The 16,889-nt window shown below is 51.2% G+C and overlaps 1 protein-coding gene across 4 annotated transcripts in view; it reads left to right on the forward strand.

The window, feature by feature from the left end:
• Positions 1 to 16,889, forward strand: part of USP53 (ubiquitin specific peptidase 53) — a 75,373-nt gene that overhangs the window by 4,087 nt on the left and 54,397 nt on the right. For all 4 annotated transcript variants that reach the window (XM_014532165.1, XM_014532167.1, XM_014532166.1 and 1 more), the window contains exons 2-4: positions 8,758 to 9,101; positions 11,246 to 11,338; positions 16,106 to 16,240. In XM_014532165.1, coding sequence (XP_014387651.1) covers positions 8,958 to 9,101; positions 11,246 to 11,338; positions 16,106 to 16,240 — 372 coding nt within the window. In that variant the 5' untranslated portion in view covers positions 8,758 to 8,957. The remainder of the gene's footprint in view (positions 1 to 8,757; positions 9,102 to 11,245; positions 11,339 to 16,105; positions 16,241 to 16,889) is intronic.

Raw genomic sequence — 16,889 nt, forward strand, 5'->3', positions numbered from 1 at the left:
ACGACCCTTTCACAGGGGTCGCCTAAGACCATCCTGCATATCAGATATTTACATTACGATTCATAACAGTAGCAACATTACAGTTATGAAGTAGCAACGAAAATAATTTTTTATGGTTGTCACAACATGAGGAACTGTATTTAAAGGGCCAGAAGGTTGAGAACCACTGGTATATAGTTTTTCTATTTTTAAAAAATATTTTTTTATTGAGAAAACCAAGGTGGTAGTGTAGGTAAACAATGGTACTCGCCGCCTCCCACAACCACATCACAATTACAGCTAAAATACAGAACAACCATCATTCAGAACCACCTGAAATCTGACTGAATGGAAGTCTTACAACTAGAGAAGTAAAGAAGAACGTGCATTGAGGCTGGTAGGAGGGGCTGGTCCAACACCCATGGGTGGTGTTTCTTTAATCGGAACGTGATATCTCCAAGGCCTCCCGTGAGAAGCAGGGGATCCCAGCAGCACACCAGGCCCCAGCCCAGGGTTCCAGAGCTGGGAAGAGAAATCCCCGTAACTTCAGGCTGTAAAACCAGCAGGGATTGTAGCTGAGTGACATGGAGGCTGCTGGAGACCCAGGTGCTCCTCCTAAAGGGCCGGTGAATGAACTTACATGGTCCCGATTCCTCTGAGCTCCAGAGCCAGGTGGAGGCTTTGGGAGAATCCAGGGACATATGGGGAGGAACTGGACTATCGACATTGCAGCAAGAGTGCTGGGTGGTTTCCTCCCAGACAGGCGTGCTTGCAGGGGTCATTGTTACTGTGCTGGGACATCCCGTATCACAGAGCTGACTGGCAGCCATATCTGAGTTTCCATCAGCGTGGCCCATACTGTTCGCTCCATCCTGGTGATTCCCTGAGATCCCTGCCCCATCCAATTTGCAGCCCCATCTAAGCTGTTTGCAGCTGTTTTCCCACATGAATGGCCAGTCCTGGCTCCGGTTTCAGGCTTGGATAAAATCTCTTAAACAAGCAGCAGCTGGAGTCAGCATGCCCCAGACCTATCAATAAAAGGCCAAAGACCTGGCACTAGCACCATCCTGTCTTGCCTCACAGTTGGGCCCTGCCTGGGCAGTTCCTAGCCCAACACAAGTAGCAGCCATCTGCAGATCTCTCTGTAGCTCCTGCTGGGTGGCCCCAGGCAGTGACTGACTTTGTACCTCCCAAGAGGCCCCAGAGCCAGTGCACCCAATGGGCAGCTTCAGACCATACCAGATTACAATTCTACGCATTCACAAGCGACACACTCAAGAGGCAGATTCAGTGAGCAAGTCCTGCTCTATAGGACAGCAGCTCTTCCACTGTAGATGCAGCTGGTCCTCACAGCCAATTGGCCTGGGGGCCAATCCCTCCCAGTGACACCAATTCCTCCTAGTGATGCCAGTCAAGGCTCAGCTACAACAAGACTGCACACAGCCCACACAGGCACACCTAGAGTGCCCAGCTCAGGTGACTGGGGAGACTGAGCCACTGGGCCCTACAGGACACCTACTACACAAGGCCACTCTACCAATTCTAGGAGACATACAGCTCTATCTAATACATGGAAACAAACACAGGGAAGCAGCCAAAATGCAGAGACAAAGAAACATGTCACAAATGAAAGAAATGGAAGCAAGTAAACTACTGGATACAGAGTTCAAAATCATGGTTATAAGGTTACTCAAGGTTCGTAATGAGATCTTCAAAGGACTTAGTGAGACTTTCAGGTATTTTAGTGAGAATGTCAAAGACCTAAAAAAAAAGTCAGAAATGAAGCATACATTAACTGAAATAAAGAACAATTTACAGGGATTCAACAGTAGAGTAGAGGATTCTGAGAATCAAATCAAAGATTTGGAATGTGAGGAAGTAAAAAACACCCAAGGAGAAGAGTAAAAAGAAAAGGAATCCAAAAATATGAAGATAGTGTAAGGAGTCTCTGGGACAACTTTGAGTGTACCAGCATTCGCATCATGGGGGTGCAAGAAGGAGAAGAGAGAGAGCAAGATTTTGAAAACCTATTTGAAGAAATAATGACAGAAAACTTCCCCTACCTGGTGAAAAAAATATACTTATAAGTCCAAGAAGCACAGAGTCCCAAACAAGAGAAACCCAGAGAGGCCCACACCAGACATATCCTATATAATAAAAGGCTAATATGTAAATACACTGAACGGCGGAACAACTGAACAACTGGTCGCTATTACGTCAGCTGCAGCAGCGGGATGGTGGAGCAGGTGAGCGGCGGCGCCAGACCAAGGTGGGGCGCCAAACCAAGGCAGGGCACCGGTTGCTGTCATCGGGGCAAGCTTCTGGTGGTTAATGAAAATTCTTTGCTCCTGCGCGCCGCGGTCCTGCCCGGTGTTCGTACCTGCTGCGGGTGCCGGCCCTGTTCGCACCTGCTGCCAGCGCTGGAGCCGCCGCTTGCACCCACTGCTGGCCCCCATCGCTCAGTGCCGTCAGCAGGTACGAGCAGCAGCTGCTGGCCCTGATAGCCCCTCAGGACTCTCTATCTCCTCCTGCTCCTGAGGGATGATCAGGACCGGCAGTCACCGCTCGCACCTGCTGCCAGCACCCGGAACCGGTCCCGATCACTCTGCGCCGTCTGTGGGTGCAAGCGGCGGCTGCTGGCCCCAATCGCCCCTGAGTGCTTCTCCACCTCCCCCTGCTCCTGAGGGGCAATCGGGGCAGCAGCGCCGCTGGCACTCAGTGATGGCGCCAGCCCCAATTGCTCCGCACTGTCAGCACGTGGGAGCGGTAACGGCAGGAGTGGGGCTGCCGGCAAACAGCGGACTGGGGGCCTCGGCCGGAGGGGCTGGGCGGGGGCGTGGAGGATGGGCCGAGACCTGCCCTTTTGCCTACCACAGCCTCGCAGCCCACAGTTCCTTTCAAGGTGCACGGATTCGTGCACTGGGCCCCTAGTCATTATTAAAATGCCCAGCGTTAAAGATAGAATCTTAAAAGCAGCAAGAGAAAAGCAGTTAGTTACCTACAAGGGAGTGCCCATATGAGGGTCAGCTGATGTCTCAACAGAAAATTTGCAGGCCAGAAGGGAGTGGCAAGACAAACTCAAAGTGATGAATAACAAGGACCTGCCACCGAGATTACTCTACCCAGCAAAGCTATCATGTAGAATTGAAGGTCAGATAAAGAGCTTCACAGACAAGAAAAAGCTAAAGGAGTTCACCACCACCACACCAGTACTATGTGAAATGTTGAAGGGTATTCTTTAAGAAGAGGAGGAGGAGGAGGACAAAATATGAACAATAAAATGGCAATAAATACACATCTATCAACAATTGAATCTAAAAATCAAAATAAATGAATAAGAAATCTAATGAACAAAATAAACTGAAGAATAAAATAGAATCAGAGGCATAGAAACATGGAACAGAATGATGAATATCAGAGGGAAGGTGGGTGGATGGGGAGGAGAGGTGGGAAAAGATTAACTAAAGACCTTATATGCATACATGCATTACCTAAGGACACATGCAATAGGGTGGTGATGGCCTGGGGCAGGGCAGGAACTGGGCAGAGGGGGCTGATGGGGGGAAAAAGAGGGACTTCTGTAATACTCTCAACAATAGATTTAAAATAAAAAATACATTTTTATTGATTTCAGAAAGGAAGGGAGAGGGAGAGAGAGAGATAGAAACATCAATGATGTGAGAGAATCATTGATCAGCTGCCTTTTACTGCCCCCCTCTGAAGATCGAGGCCCCAACCCGGGCCTGTGCCCTGACTGGGAATTGAACTCCTGGTTCATGGGTCGATGCTCAACCACTGAGCAACACCAGCTGAGCATATAGTTTTTCTGTTTTATTAGTTGTCTCCTGTGCCCAATTTATAAATGAAATTTTATCCTAGGTATGTGTGTATAGGAAAAAACACAGTATATGTGTATATATGTATATATATATATGTACATGTATGTGTATATATATATGTGTGTGTGTATGTGTGTGTGTGTGTATAGGGTTTGGTACCATCCATGGTTTCAGGCATCCACTGCTGCAGATGAGAGGACCACATAGGTTGAATTTTTCTAAATTAAATCTTCCCCGTTGCTTACATGATGATTTGAGTAGCTGCCCGGGTATTTCTGATTCGTTGCCTTCTGTTGCAATTCAGTTCTCCTTCTCCAGTCCAGTTTGCAAATGAAAGTTTGAAACAATGTGGTGGTGATTCCACTTGAAATGAAACATTCCCGGTTTTTTTGTAAATTAGAATTTTTCGCATGTTAAGTTTTCATAGAGTAATATACAGCTCTATAAATGAAATTGCTTATTTTCTACTAAGAATGACTTATCAACAAATTTTAAAATTTAGAAATTGATACTTTATTATACAGTTCATCTGACCCCCCTAAATCTGGATAAAGGCCATGGTCAAGAGTGGTTACAGCAGCTTCAGGAAATGGAGAAAGATGGCAATGTGGGATATAAAATACCTTGTAGTACAGCGTTTCCTTTATTCAGATGTTTGTTTATGTTGTTAAAAATCACATCAAAGACCGTGTTGCTGCTGTCATTATAATGCTTGCATTTGCTGAATGCCTGCTATGTTTTGGGTATTCATTAGGTCTCTTACCCATGGTTTATGAGTCTTACAAGACCTCTGTGAGCCTTTCATAGAGATTGTGAGGGCAGCAGCTGCGGTGCCTTTAATGATTCCGTGGTTGAGAGCTGTGCTGTGTTGCTGGAGCCTCTCGGGTGGAGTAAACAGCTGGGGATCCTGAGTCAGAGCGTGGATCCCCTGCTTGTCAGGGCCCATCAGGGACCCGCCAGACACTTTACACTCTGGCTTCTCAGCTGCTCAGCCTGCATGACCCACTCTTGCCCTTTCCGCGGGCCCCGCCCGTTTCCAGGTGAGCAGGCCATGTGATCCTTGAGGGGTGCCCTCCTACTGGGTCCTGTCTGCAGCCTGAGAGCACCACCTCCTCAGGCTAGTCCTGGCCTCGACTCCGCTGCCGCATGGGGACTTGTCCTGGACCCTTCGTGCCTCGGTCTTAGGTGGGAACACTGATTGCAGAGGGCGTGGTGATGGAGGTGTCACTTGATTTCCCGTTTTCACTCAGTAAGAAAGAGGAGTAAGAGGCGATGCCAAGATGTTGGTTCTGAGCAATTGAGGGTGAAGTCAGAGCTGAGAAGGGGAAGAGGGGAGGCCAGGCTGGGGCCCAGGCTGGGGCTGCGCCTGCAGAGCCATGCGCGGGGTGCCCGCGCGGCCCCCTCTCTTCAGAGCCGTGTCTCAGAGGTTGTCCTTAGTGCTCGTGTCCCATATTCAGGGTGCACATGCAGGCTCGTCTCAAGTCACTTGTGGAAACGAGCATGTGGGGGAGGTCACAGCACAGTCCTGTTATCACAAAGACAGAGCAAAAAGTGCAGGACATTGAAAGTTACTTAAAGTTCCCTGTTTTTGTTGGTGGTGGTAGAGTATTTCCTTATTCATACGTACTCTTATTTTTTATTTTTGTTTTAGGAATTTTCTAACACAGTCTTCTCCAGTTCCTCCATATATAGTGACAACAGTTTTGTATATCAAAGGGCATCTATTCTTCAATTAATATCTTTCTTACTATAATCTTTCCACGTGTATTGTTTTTGTTTTAATTGTATATTTGCGTATGCATACACTCCTAACTCATGTGATGCATACATACATATGATGAATATACATGCTATAGTTTTTCTTTGTGCAGGTGTTTTCCATGTTTATCCTCTGGCTCGGCTGTCCACCCCCATCTCAGATGCACACACACTGCTCCCTGCTCAAAGGCTCATAGAAAGCATATGTACTTCCCCACATATTATCAAAGTGGGGTCATGTGACATTTCTGCATTTTGCCCTTGTCACTAAAAACAGTTATATTAAGTCCCTATTTGTGGATGTTGATTTTGTTTCTTTCCTTATTCACTACACCTACCTAATATAGCTCAACGAAGTACTTTTATGTTTGGAGCATATATTGTCAATATTGTTTATTATTACATATTGAAGTGTGCTTGTTTTATATACATATGTGTGTGTATATATATATATATTGATTTCAGAGAGGAAGGGGGAGAGAGATAGAAACATCAGTGATGCGAGAGAATCACTGATCAGCTGCGTCCTGCATGCCTCACATTGGGGATCGAGCCCACAACCCGGGGATGTGCCCTGATCAGGAATTGAACCGTGACCTCCTGGTTTATAGGTTGATGCTCCACCACTGAGCCAAACCATCCGGGCCTTGTTTTATATTTTATTAGTTGTTGCCAGGCAGATAGTACACTATAGCCACAGGGTATATAGTATAGTCACATTTTTTTAATTAGTCAACAATATATGTCCGTGTATCCCCTCTTGCAGTGTTGCTTTAAGTTTTGCCAGCCTGACGGGAACAAGGTAGCTCTTACTGACTGTGTAGCCCTCTGCATCGGGGTCCCTAGACCCCTGGCCCTCCTTTCAGTGCCTGTGTGGGAGTCGGAGCACTCAGCGTATTGTTGACTCATTGCCACGCTGTGTTCCCGAGAAGGGACCTAAAGCAGAGTCTGCAGATGGAGAAGGGTCATGGGCGGAGGTCTGGTGGGAACCAGGCACCAGCGCCCAGTAGTTTTCTCCCAGTGGAGTCACTCGGGACACACTCACTCCTCCAGCGAGGCATTGCGATGACACAGAAAATGTCCTCAACAGAGGCGGGAGCGTTCCGTGGTGGCACACAGGCACCTCCGCCTAGGACAGAGCCGAGTGCCAGGCTTGCGGGAGGAAGCAGGGGTCTGGAGAAGCCACGCTGCTGCTAGTTCAGGTGCAGAGACCACCTTAGCAGCCACCGGGCTGGGAATCCTCCCGAATCGAATCCTAAGCTCCCAGAGCCAAACCCTCGAAAGCAGGCTTTTCCAAGGAGAGCGCACGCTAGCCTGCTGTGTGGTCTTTTCTTTCTGTAAAAAGTGGCTTTTTTTTGAAATACTAGAGTCCCGGTGCACGACATTCGTCCCCTGGTGGGTGGGGGGTCCCTCAGCCCAGCCTGTGCCCTCTTACAGTCCAGGACTCCTCAGGGGATGTCTGACTGCCATGTTAGGCCCGCTCCCGCTCAGCCAGAAGCAGGGCTCGCTGATCCTTAGCGCTGCCTGGGAGGCGGAAGAGGCTCCCGCCACCACCACTGCGCTTACCAGCCGTGAGCCCAGCTTCTGGCTGAGCGGCACTCCCCCTGGTGGTCAGTGTGCATCATAGTGACCGGTCAGTCCGTGTTCAGTTGATTTGCATACAGTGGGGCCTTGACTTACGAGTGTCCTGACTAACGAGTTTTTTGAGATACTAGCTGTCTCTTGGCCGATTTTTTGCATTGAGTTGACAGAGTAATTTGAGTTAAGGAGCTCCTTAACGAGCTCGGTCTCGGAACAAATTAAACTCCTAAGTCAAGGCCCCACTGTATTAGCCTTTTATTACATGGGATAATTTATATACCATATAATTCGCTCATTTAAAGTGGATTTTAGTACATCACAATTGTAGGACGTTTTCATCACTTCAGAAAGGACCACTGTACCCTTCAGCTGTCACTCCTTGCCCCCACCGCCACAGCCCTCGCTTTCCTATCTGAGCAGCCACTAACATGCTGTCAGTCTGGATTTCTGGGTTCTGGACATTTTGAGTGAATGGAATCATGTGCCATGTGGTCTGTGGTGACTGGCTTCTTTCACTCAGCACAATGTTCTCAGTGTCCTCCATGTCCAGCTGTAAGTCCTTCATCCCTTTTCATGGCTGAATAATATTCCACTGCTTGAATACACAGTTTTTGGAAAGTGTAAGCTCTTTGATTCACATTAAGAGCTGAAAATTCTTGTTTTCTACTAGTTTCATTAGTTTTAAAATGATGTCGCATAGTAACACCTACAAAAATGCTTTATGCTGGATATTGTGCAAATTTTATCCCCTTAACAAGTGGGACCAAATAATCTCTCTCACTTATTGTCAATGTGCAAAACTATTTTATCTTTTTGATTATAATTGACACATATTATATTAGTTTCAGGTGTACAACACAGTAATACAACATTTCTCTCTCTTACGAGTGATCATGTTAAGTCTGGTGACCATCTTGCACTGAATGGATTATTACCATGTTATTGAGTAGATTGCCTGTGCTATGTGTTACCTCCGGGACTTATTTTAGACCTGGAAGTTTGTACCTCTTAATCCCTTCACCTTTTCGCACATGGCCCCTCTCCCCTCCCACAGGTAACCATCAGTCTGTTTTCTTTCTGGTTTGATGTCACATTGATATTTAAACAATTTTTAATGGTAAACTGTGTTTTCATTTTCATATTTTAGAACATTAGTTTTAATCTTTTATGATTATAAATTCAACATTTCAAATATGTATTCACTGTGTTCAAATAGTAAAGTAGGGGCTTTCTTGATTAGCCTTTACCTTTATGTAAGCAGTGTTTTTCTCTGTGGTAGAGTTGCTTTGCGGTCACGTGGATGTGCAATATGGAGTCAGTCACTTTGATAAGTTCACCTGGGAGAGAGAGAGCCTTCTTTCTTACTAAAAGGCCGTAACGAAAATGAACAACCAAAGGAACCACGTCAGATGCCAGTGTTACATCGTTTTCAAACCATCAAGACAATGGCTTGAACTTTAAAGAAAATTTGTTCATCAACGTTATTTTTAGCAGTTTAAGAAAATACCTTTTTCATCTTAAGCTATACAAATCTCTTTTAAATGTGACACATAAAAACCTTCAGGCCTTGTTCAAAATAGCCTTCCTTTTTCGTTTTCAGAACTTCATGTTCATGCGCCCTGTTTCAGTGGACAAAGTCCTCCCAGTTTGCGGCCGCAGGAAAGCGATGGACGCGGACGCTCAGGGAATTGTCGGAGACTGCAGCGCATCCCAGTGGACACGTCAGGATAGCACCCGTTGCAGCACCGTCTCCCACGAGCATCCCACGCTCAGCTTCCACGCCCACAGAGCCGCGTGAACATGGCGTGGGTGAAGTTCCTGCGGAAGCCGGGCAGCGGCCTGGGGAAGGCCTACCAGCCAGGGAGCCTGCTGTCGCTGGCGCCCACCAAGGGCCTGCTCAACGCGCCGGGCCAGAACAGCTGCTTCCTCAACAGCGCCGTGCAGGTAGGCCCGCTCCAGGCGCAGGCCACGCGGGAGAGGCCTCTCTCCTGTTGCTTCCACTGCACGTTAAGAATAGAGTTAGTGACTGCAATGACCTTGTATCACTTAGTGGTGGCAGCAATATGTGGGCTAGGCACTTCGGTTATTATTACAAAAGGAATTATTTTTTTCAGCAGGATCAGATATTACTACGATATAAAGATATCTTTTGACTTATAGTCACTACTTAGTAAATTAAGAATATGTTTCTCAAATACATAAAATAGTTTTTGAATCAGCTAATTTCCTCCTGTGCCCCCTACACACACATCCACATACTTTTAAAAAGGAAATCCAGTAGAATCCCCACAGACAGCATAAAAGGAAACAAGCCATCTGTGCTGAAACGAGCTGGGGTTTTAATCTCAGTTCCAACTTCCTCACCCCCACTGTGCCGAAGCCCACCTCTGCGGGTGGATTCATGATGGGGACTCCACTGTTTTTGTTAAATTGGAGGTTGGTCCATTTTGCTTCCGTCCTTGTTGCAGTTCTTGTAATTAACAAGTATGTGTTAGTCCGCTTTTCTGTCTTAGATAAATGTCCTTATGTTTGGTATGGTTTCTGTTCACCAGTCCCAGCTTTTGTAGGATCTTGTGTCCTTCCGACCACTACCAAAGAGGATTTAGAAGGTTGGGCTGTTACTCTGTTGACCTCCGAATGTACCTTAGAAGAATTTATTGAAAATAAACCACTTTTCACATATTTTCCATTGCTACTTTTCTCTCCTGACAGCTCAGAGTAGAAAGACAGGTACTGGTTAGTTAGCTCCTTAGTTAAATGAGCCCATCAGGACTGCTCAGACATCCGAGCAAGGATGCGCACAAAGGAAAGGAAATGGAGAAGTGCCCCGATAGGATGTACTTTTTAAATGAGCATCCGTGACCTTCCCATGAAGAGGCTCTGCACATCCTACGCAGCTGCCCTCGCTGGTGCTGGCATCCTGCGTGTAGCCCCATGTGGCGTCTGCTGGCACCTCTCAGCGTTTCCCGTGGCCCAGGCTGTCGGCCATGAGTTCTGGAGTTCTTGTGTGTCTGGGGAAAACTCAACTTCGTTTTGTTGGTGAAAGATGCTTTCACCACTAAAGGCGTCCGAGTTGCCCGCCTTCTCTTCAGTTCTGTGCAGCTCTCACTCCCTCTCTTTGGCTCACGTTGTTTCTGATGAGAAGCTGTCATCTTACCTGTCCCTCTGCCTGCGTCCTCTCTTCTCTGTCCCTGGGCGGCACGGTGGTCGCGTGGTACTTCCGCATCGTCCTCTTCGTGTGTCTTGTATTGGGTTTGCTGAGAACTGGTTTATGATTTTAACCAAATCGGGAAACTCTGACCATTATGTCTTCAGGTTTTCCTGTCCCTCCTGTGGAGGCTGCACGGACGACACACTGGCGGCCGTGGCGGGAATGACAGCGGCAGGGGCAGTTGGCACTCGCCTGCCAGCTCTGCCCGGCACTGCGCTCCCACTTTAAAGGTTATAGCTGAGTGCTTGGCCCTTACCAAGAGCCCTGTGAGGGCGCGGCAGCCACGGTGTCCCACGGTAGCGATGTCAGGTTTCTCAGACCGACTTTAAGTACTGGACTGATTTATTTAAACAAGTACAGTCGTCGTCCCCACTTCTCTGTCTTTTAGTAGCAAATGATGACTGGATAGTTGTAGCCAAAGTATTGGGGTTATTTCTAACTGCTCTTCTTACAGGCTGCACCCCGTCCCCAGCCAGGCGCCCTCCCCTCAGTGTGGGGGAGAGGCGGCCGCTGCTCGCCCTGTCTTCTCGCTCACCCGCGCTGACCCGTTTGCTGCGCCCTGGTCTCAAGTCCAGTTGTGTTTCCTCTGAATTTCACTTCGTTCCAAGAATTACGATCACTTCCTCCGTCGTGTCTGCCAAGTCCCCGCAGTACCGTGTGTCCTGCTCATAGAGCCCTGACCTGAGGCCTCTGCCGCCTGCCCACGCTGCTCAGCCTCCCTGGGCGCCGGGAGGCCTCGCCGGCTCCTGCTGGTGCTGTCTTGGGGGGCGGGGGGTCTGCTGTTGTGCAGGAGGTTAAAGGCCGTCTGGTCTGCAGTTTCTAGGACATTTCCGCCTCTTCTCACCGAGTCTCACCGTCTCTCCCGCTCTCGCCGCAGGTGCTGTGGCAGCTGGACATATTCCGGAGGAGCCTGCGGGCCCTGACGGGGCACGTCTGCCAGGGCGAGGCCTGCATCTTTTGTGCGCTGAAGGTACCTTTCAGAGCTCCGACAGCTGACGTGGTTGTCTCTCCAAGTGTTTACTTTTACTTGACAGTTTATTTGATTTATTTGCCATATTTGATAGCTCACTTGTAATTAAAGTTCATTGTCAAGTGATTTATAATTCTGAGGATGAATTCTTAAAGTATGGTTTATTTGGGTTTATGTTTTCATTTTTCACTTCTATACAAGGACAGTTAAGTTAATATTCTACATGGTATGAAATTGTTGGGAACATTACCTTTTACTTCAAGCATGTCAAACTTAAAGGCTACCATGGGCCAAATAAACAAGGTTTAAGTTGATGTGGGCCAAAAAAAACAAAAGCTTCAATTTTCATGGAAACAGGTTTATTTCGATAGAGACATGCTGACTACAAAGGGCTGAAATAAATGAGTCATCGTTAACATAAAATAACAGAACATTTTAATAAAAACTAATATTTTTCTTGAACATTCGCTTACTAGACACTGAATAACTGCACAAATTAGTAAGCATAACGCAAATAAACCTATTTTTCTTGTTCTCCGAAAGTGAAATATTTCCTGTTTTGCACACCAAGCAAGTCAGTCCAAGACTAATGCCGTGGCCATTGGCTGCTAAAGTATTCGCTGCTAGGATTAGTGGAGAGAAATGGTGCACCTGTGCGTAAGGCGTGTAAGGGAAATGAATGCAACAAGATTATAGTAATTAGTCATTAGCGAATGTTGTTCATTATTAATAATTATGTATAACGGGATATTGTAAAAATTAAGTCATGAAATTTTAATTGAAACGTTTCTTACATACTGTTATATTGGCTGGGCCGCAAAAATATTCATTGTGGGCTGTGTGTGGCCCATGGGCTGTGAGTTTGACATGCTCATTTTACATTATTTTGAAACTTAGTTTTTTTTGTTGTTTTTTTTATATATTTTTTATTGATTTTTTACAGAGAGGAAAGGAGAGAGATAGAGAGTCAGAAACATCGATGAGAGAGAAACCTTGATCAGCTGCCTCCTGCACATCTCCCACTGGGGATGTGCCCGCAACCTAGGTACATGCCCTTGACCAGAATCGAACCCGGGACCCTTCAGTCCGCAGGCCGACGCTCTATTGACTGAGCCAAACCGGTTTCGGCTTGAAACTTAGTTTTAAAATGTTTTTTGAACTCCTAAATTCTGGATGCCAGGGAAACAGCAGTGAACAGAATGATACAGCCCTGCTTTCATGGAGCGTCTATTCTAGGGAGGGGAGGCATATCAGATGATAGTAACTGCAAATGAGGGCAGGGCACCAGGAAGGGAATAGAGTCGAGCAGCAGGAAGCCTCGCTGGGAGAGCGGCATTTAAATTATGACCTGAAAGGTGACAGTGGACTGGACGTTCAGGCGGGCAGGGCCCTGAGGAGCCGTGAGCATGACAAGGTCCTGGAGACCTGGCTGCAGCCACTGTGTGGGCGCAGGTGCCCAGGGAGCTCAGGTGGGGAGCAGTGATCACAGCCTGGGGGGCCCGGGAGCGCGGGTGTGGGGAGCAGTGATCACCGCCTGGGGTGCCCGGGAGCTCGGGTGTGGGGAGCAGTGATCACCGCCTGGGGTGCCCGGGAGCTCGGGTGTGGGGAGCAGTGATCACCGCCTGGGGTGCCCGGGAGCTCGGGTGTGGGGAGCAGTGATCACCGCCTGGGGTGCCCGGGAGCTCGGGTGTGGGGAGCAGTGATCACCGCCTGGGGTGCCCGGGAGCTCGGGTGTGGGGAGCAGTGATCACCGCCTGGGGTGCCCGGGAGCTCGGGTGTGGGGAGCAGTGATCACCGCCTGGGGTGCCCGGGAGCTCGGGTGTGGGGAGCAGTGATCACCGCCTGGGGTGCCCGGGAGCTCGGGTGTGGGGAGCAGTGATCACCGCCTGGGGTGCCCGGGAGCTCGGGTGTGGGGAGCAGTGATCACCGCCTGGGGTGCCCGGGAGCTCGGGTGTGGGGAGCAGTGATCACCGCCTGGGGTGCCCGGGAGCTCGGGTGTGGGGAGCAGTGATCACCGCCTGGGGTGCCCGGGAGCTCGGGTGTGGGGAGCAGTGATCACCGCCTGGGGTGCCCGGGAGCTCGGGTGTGGGGAGCAGTGATCACCGCCTGGGGTGCCCGGGAGCTCGGGTGTGGGGAGCAGTGATCACCGCCTGGGGTGCCCGGGAGCTCGGGTGTGGGGAGCAGTGATCACCGCCTGGGGTGCCCGGGAGCTCGGGTGTGGGGAGCAGTGATCACCGCCTGGGGTGCCCGGGAGCTCGGGTGTGGGGAGCAGTGATCACCGCCTGGGGTGCCCGGGAGCTCGGGTGTGGGGAGCAGTGATCACCGCCTGGGGTGCCCGGGAGCTCGGGTGTGGGGAGCAGTGATCACCGCCTGGGGTGCCCGGGAGCTCGGGTGTGGGGAGCAGTGATCACCGCCTGGGGTGCCCGGGAGCTCGGGTGTGGGGAGCAGTGATCACCGCCTGGGGTGCCCGGGAGCTCGGGTGTGGGGAGCAGTGATCACCGCCTGGGGTGCCCGGGAGCTCGGGTGTGGGGAGCAGTGATCACCGCCTGGGGTGCCCGGGAGCTCGGGTGTGGGGAGCAGTGATCACCGCCTGGGGTGCCCGGGAGCTCGGGTGTGGGGAGCAGTGATCACCGCCTGGGGTGCCCGGGAGCTCGGGTGTGGGGAGCAGTGATCACCGCCTGGGGTGCCCGGGAGCTCGGGTGTGGGGAGCAGTGATCACCGCCTGGGGTGCCCGGGAGCTCGGGTGTGGGGAGCAGTGATCACCGCCTGGGGTGCCCGGGAGCTCGGGTGTGGGGAGCAGTGATCACCGCCTGGGGTGCCCGGGAGCTCGGGTGTGGGGAGCAGTGATCACCGCCTGGGGTGCCCGGGAGCTCGGGTGTGGGGAGCAGTGATCACCGCCTGGGGTGCCCGGGAGCTCGGGTGTGGGGAGCAGTGATCACCGCCTGGGGTGCCCGGGAGCTCGGGTGTGGGGAGCAGTGATCACCGCCTGGGGTGCCCGGGAGCTCGGGTGTGGGGAGCAGTGATCACCGCCTGGGGTGCCCGGGAGCTCGGGTGTGGGGAGCAGTGATCACCGCCTGGGGTGCCCGGGAGCTCGGGTGTGGGGAGCAGTGATCACCGCCTGGGGTGCCCGGGAGCTCGGGTGTGGGGAGCAGTGATCACCGCCTGGGGTGCCCGGGAGCTCGGGTGTGGGGAGCAGTGATCACCGCCTGGGGTGCCCGGGAGCTCGGGTGTGGGGAGCAGTGATCACCGCCTGGGGTGCCCGGGAGCTCGGGTGTGGGGAGCAGTGATCACCGCCTGGGGTGCCCGGGAGCTCGGGTGTGGGGAGCAGTGATCACCGCCTGGGGTGCCCGGGAGCTCAGGTGGGGAGCAGTGATCACAGCCTGCCTGCGGAGTCCTCTGTGCCCCTCCTATAAACGGGTCTGGTCCCTGAATGTGGGCTGCCTGCACCTCCATCCAGGACATAGGATGTGGCTGCGGATGCTGCAGGCTTGAGGCGAGGAGCCTGGAGAAGGTGCCAAGGCTCCACCTGGCTCTGTCTGGCAAGTGGTCATCCTCAGAGGGCTGTGGTCCAGGGAGGAAGCCAGGCTGGCACCACAGCCCACCAGTGGGCAGCACCAGCAGCTGCCCGGCGTCAGTGAGGGACTTGATGAGTCCATTCCTAGTGCCAGGCTGTGCCACAGGCCTCCTCCAGATCAGGGTTGAGCTGTCCCCAAGTTCAGATTTGTGCCCTAAGCGAGGCCGACTGTCAGTAACAGCGGGGGGCTCACCATGGAGTGATACGTAACGCACAGGAGGCGGGGCACGGAGGGCCTTCCCGGCCTCTGTGAGGACCTCGGCTTTTCCCGTGCGTGATGCCAGGAGTTGGGGTCCCTGGCATAGAGGGTGATGCCATCTGTTTTAACTGGATGCTGTGCTTGGACTGGACTTGGCTGCAGGAATGAGAATAAAGAAAAGAGATACAAGGCAGAAGCAGGGAGTCCATATAGAATCAGCGGTTCTCAACCTGTGGGTCGCGACCCCTGAAAATACATCCTGCATATCAGATATTTACATGACGATTCATAACAGTAGCAAAATTACAGTTATGAAGTAGCAACGAAAATAATTTTATGGTTGGGGGTCACCACAACATGAGGAACTGTATTAAAGGGTCTCAGCATTAGGAAGATTGAGAACCACTGAATAGATTAAGCAACTCATTTATGTCATTGAAATCCTGTCCTGGAATCTAAGATTTTATCAACACTTTTTTAAAAAATCGATTTTAGAGAGAGGAAGGGAGAGGGAGAGAGAGAGAGAGAAATATCAGTGATGAAAGAGAATCATGCATCGACTGCCTCCTGCACACCCCACACCGGGGATCAAGCCTGCAACCCGGGCATGTGCCCTGACTGGGAATCGAACTGTGAGCTCCTGGTTCATAGGTCGACGCTCAACGACTGAGCCACGCCGTCCGGGTTGTTAACACTACTGAGTTCCTGCTGTTTTTCTTGTGATTAGATGTTTGTTCTTGGTTAACATAATTTTAATTCCTATGGTACTCTTTTGATTCAAAACTTCAGAATCAGCGGGGAGCAGTGTAACGCGGGCCTCACCCAGGCACACGCAGCCGGGAGAATCCAGGCTGGGCCCGAGCAGCCTGCCCGGTTCTCCTGCATGCGGCGCTCTGGTTTCCGCGGGTAGCGTTGGTGTCACCATGTCGGAGTGAGATATGGACGTGTTTGCAGTTGTTGGCATTGCGCTCACACCTGTGCTTGTGGTTCGCAGAGCATGTTTGCTCAGTTTCAACACAGCCGGGAAAAGGCCCTCCCATCGGACAACGTGCGGCGCGCCCTGGCCGAGAGCTTCCGGGACGAGCAGCGGTTCCAGCTGGGCCTCATGGACGACGCGGCCGAGTGCTTTGTAAGGACTGGGAGCCTCCTGCCCGAGCTCGCGTCCTGTCCCCTAACTGCCGGCTCGCACACAGTGACACGGTCACAGCGCGGAGCGTCAGAGCCCTCGCAGCTCAGTCGGGGCTCCATGCACCTCTGGTTTTGCCCTTGGTGATGCTCCAAGTTTTACTGAGTGTTAGGGGACTAGGGCAGTGGTCAGCAAACTGCGGCTCTTCCACAAAATACCACGTGGGGGTGCGCACATGCAGTGCGATTGAAACTTTGTGGCCACACTCAAGGGGCCAAAGAGCCGCATGTGGCTTGTGACCACGGGACTAGGATATTTCAAAATGTATTTGTTGGAGCAAAAAAGTTCATTCAATTGAAGATATCACTTCAGCCGGCGCCCCTTCCCCCTGGGCCTGCAGGTGCGCACAGCCGGGGAGCCCGTCTAGTGGGCAGTGACTCGGGGCAGCAGGGCTGGCACGCACCCCCTGGCAGGTTGAGAGGCCTGGCGGGGGGAGGCCCTGGGACTGTCGCGCGTGGATGAGCAGAGCGTCCAGTGGTCCGTCACGGACCCTCTGCACCTTCCTCGGTGTGTCAGTGAGAGATGCTGCCTGAATGTGAGACACAGCTGCTGCTTCCTTCCTTGCATCCAGTCAGCTCCTCCCCCCCCCCCC

Source organism: Myotis brandtii, unplaced genomic scaffold (genome assembly GCF_000412655.1).
Source record: "Myotis brandtii unplaced genomic scaffold, ASM41265v1 scaffold853, whole genome shotgun sequence".
In the NCBI taxonomy this organism is placed as follows: domain Eukaryota; kingdom Metazoa; phylum Chordata; class Mammalia; order Chiroptera; family Vespertilionidae; genus Myotis; species Myotis brandtii.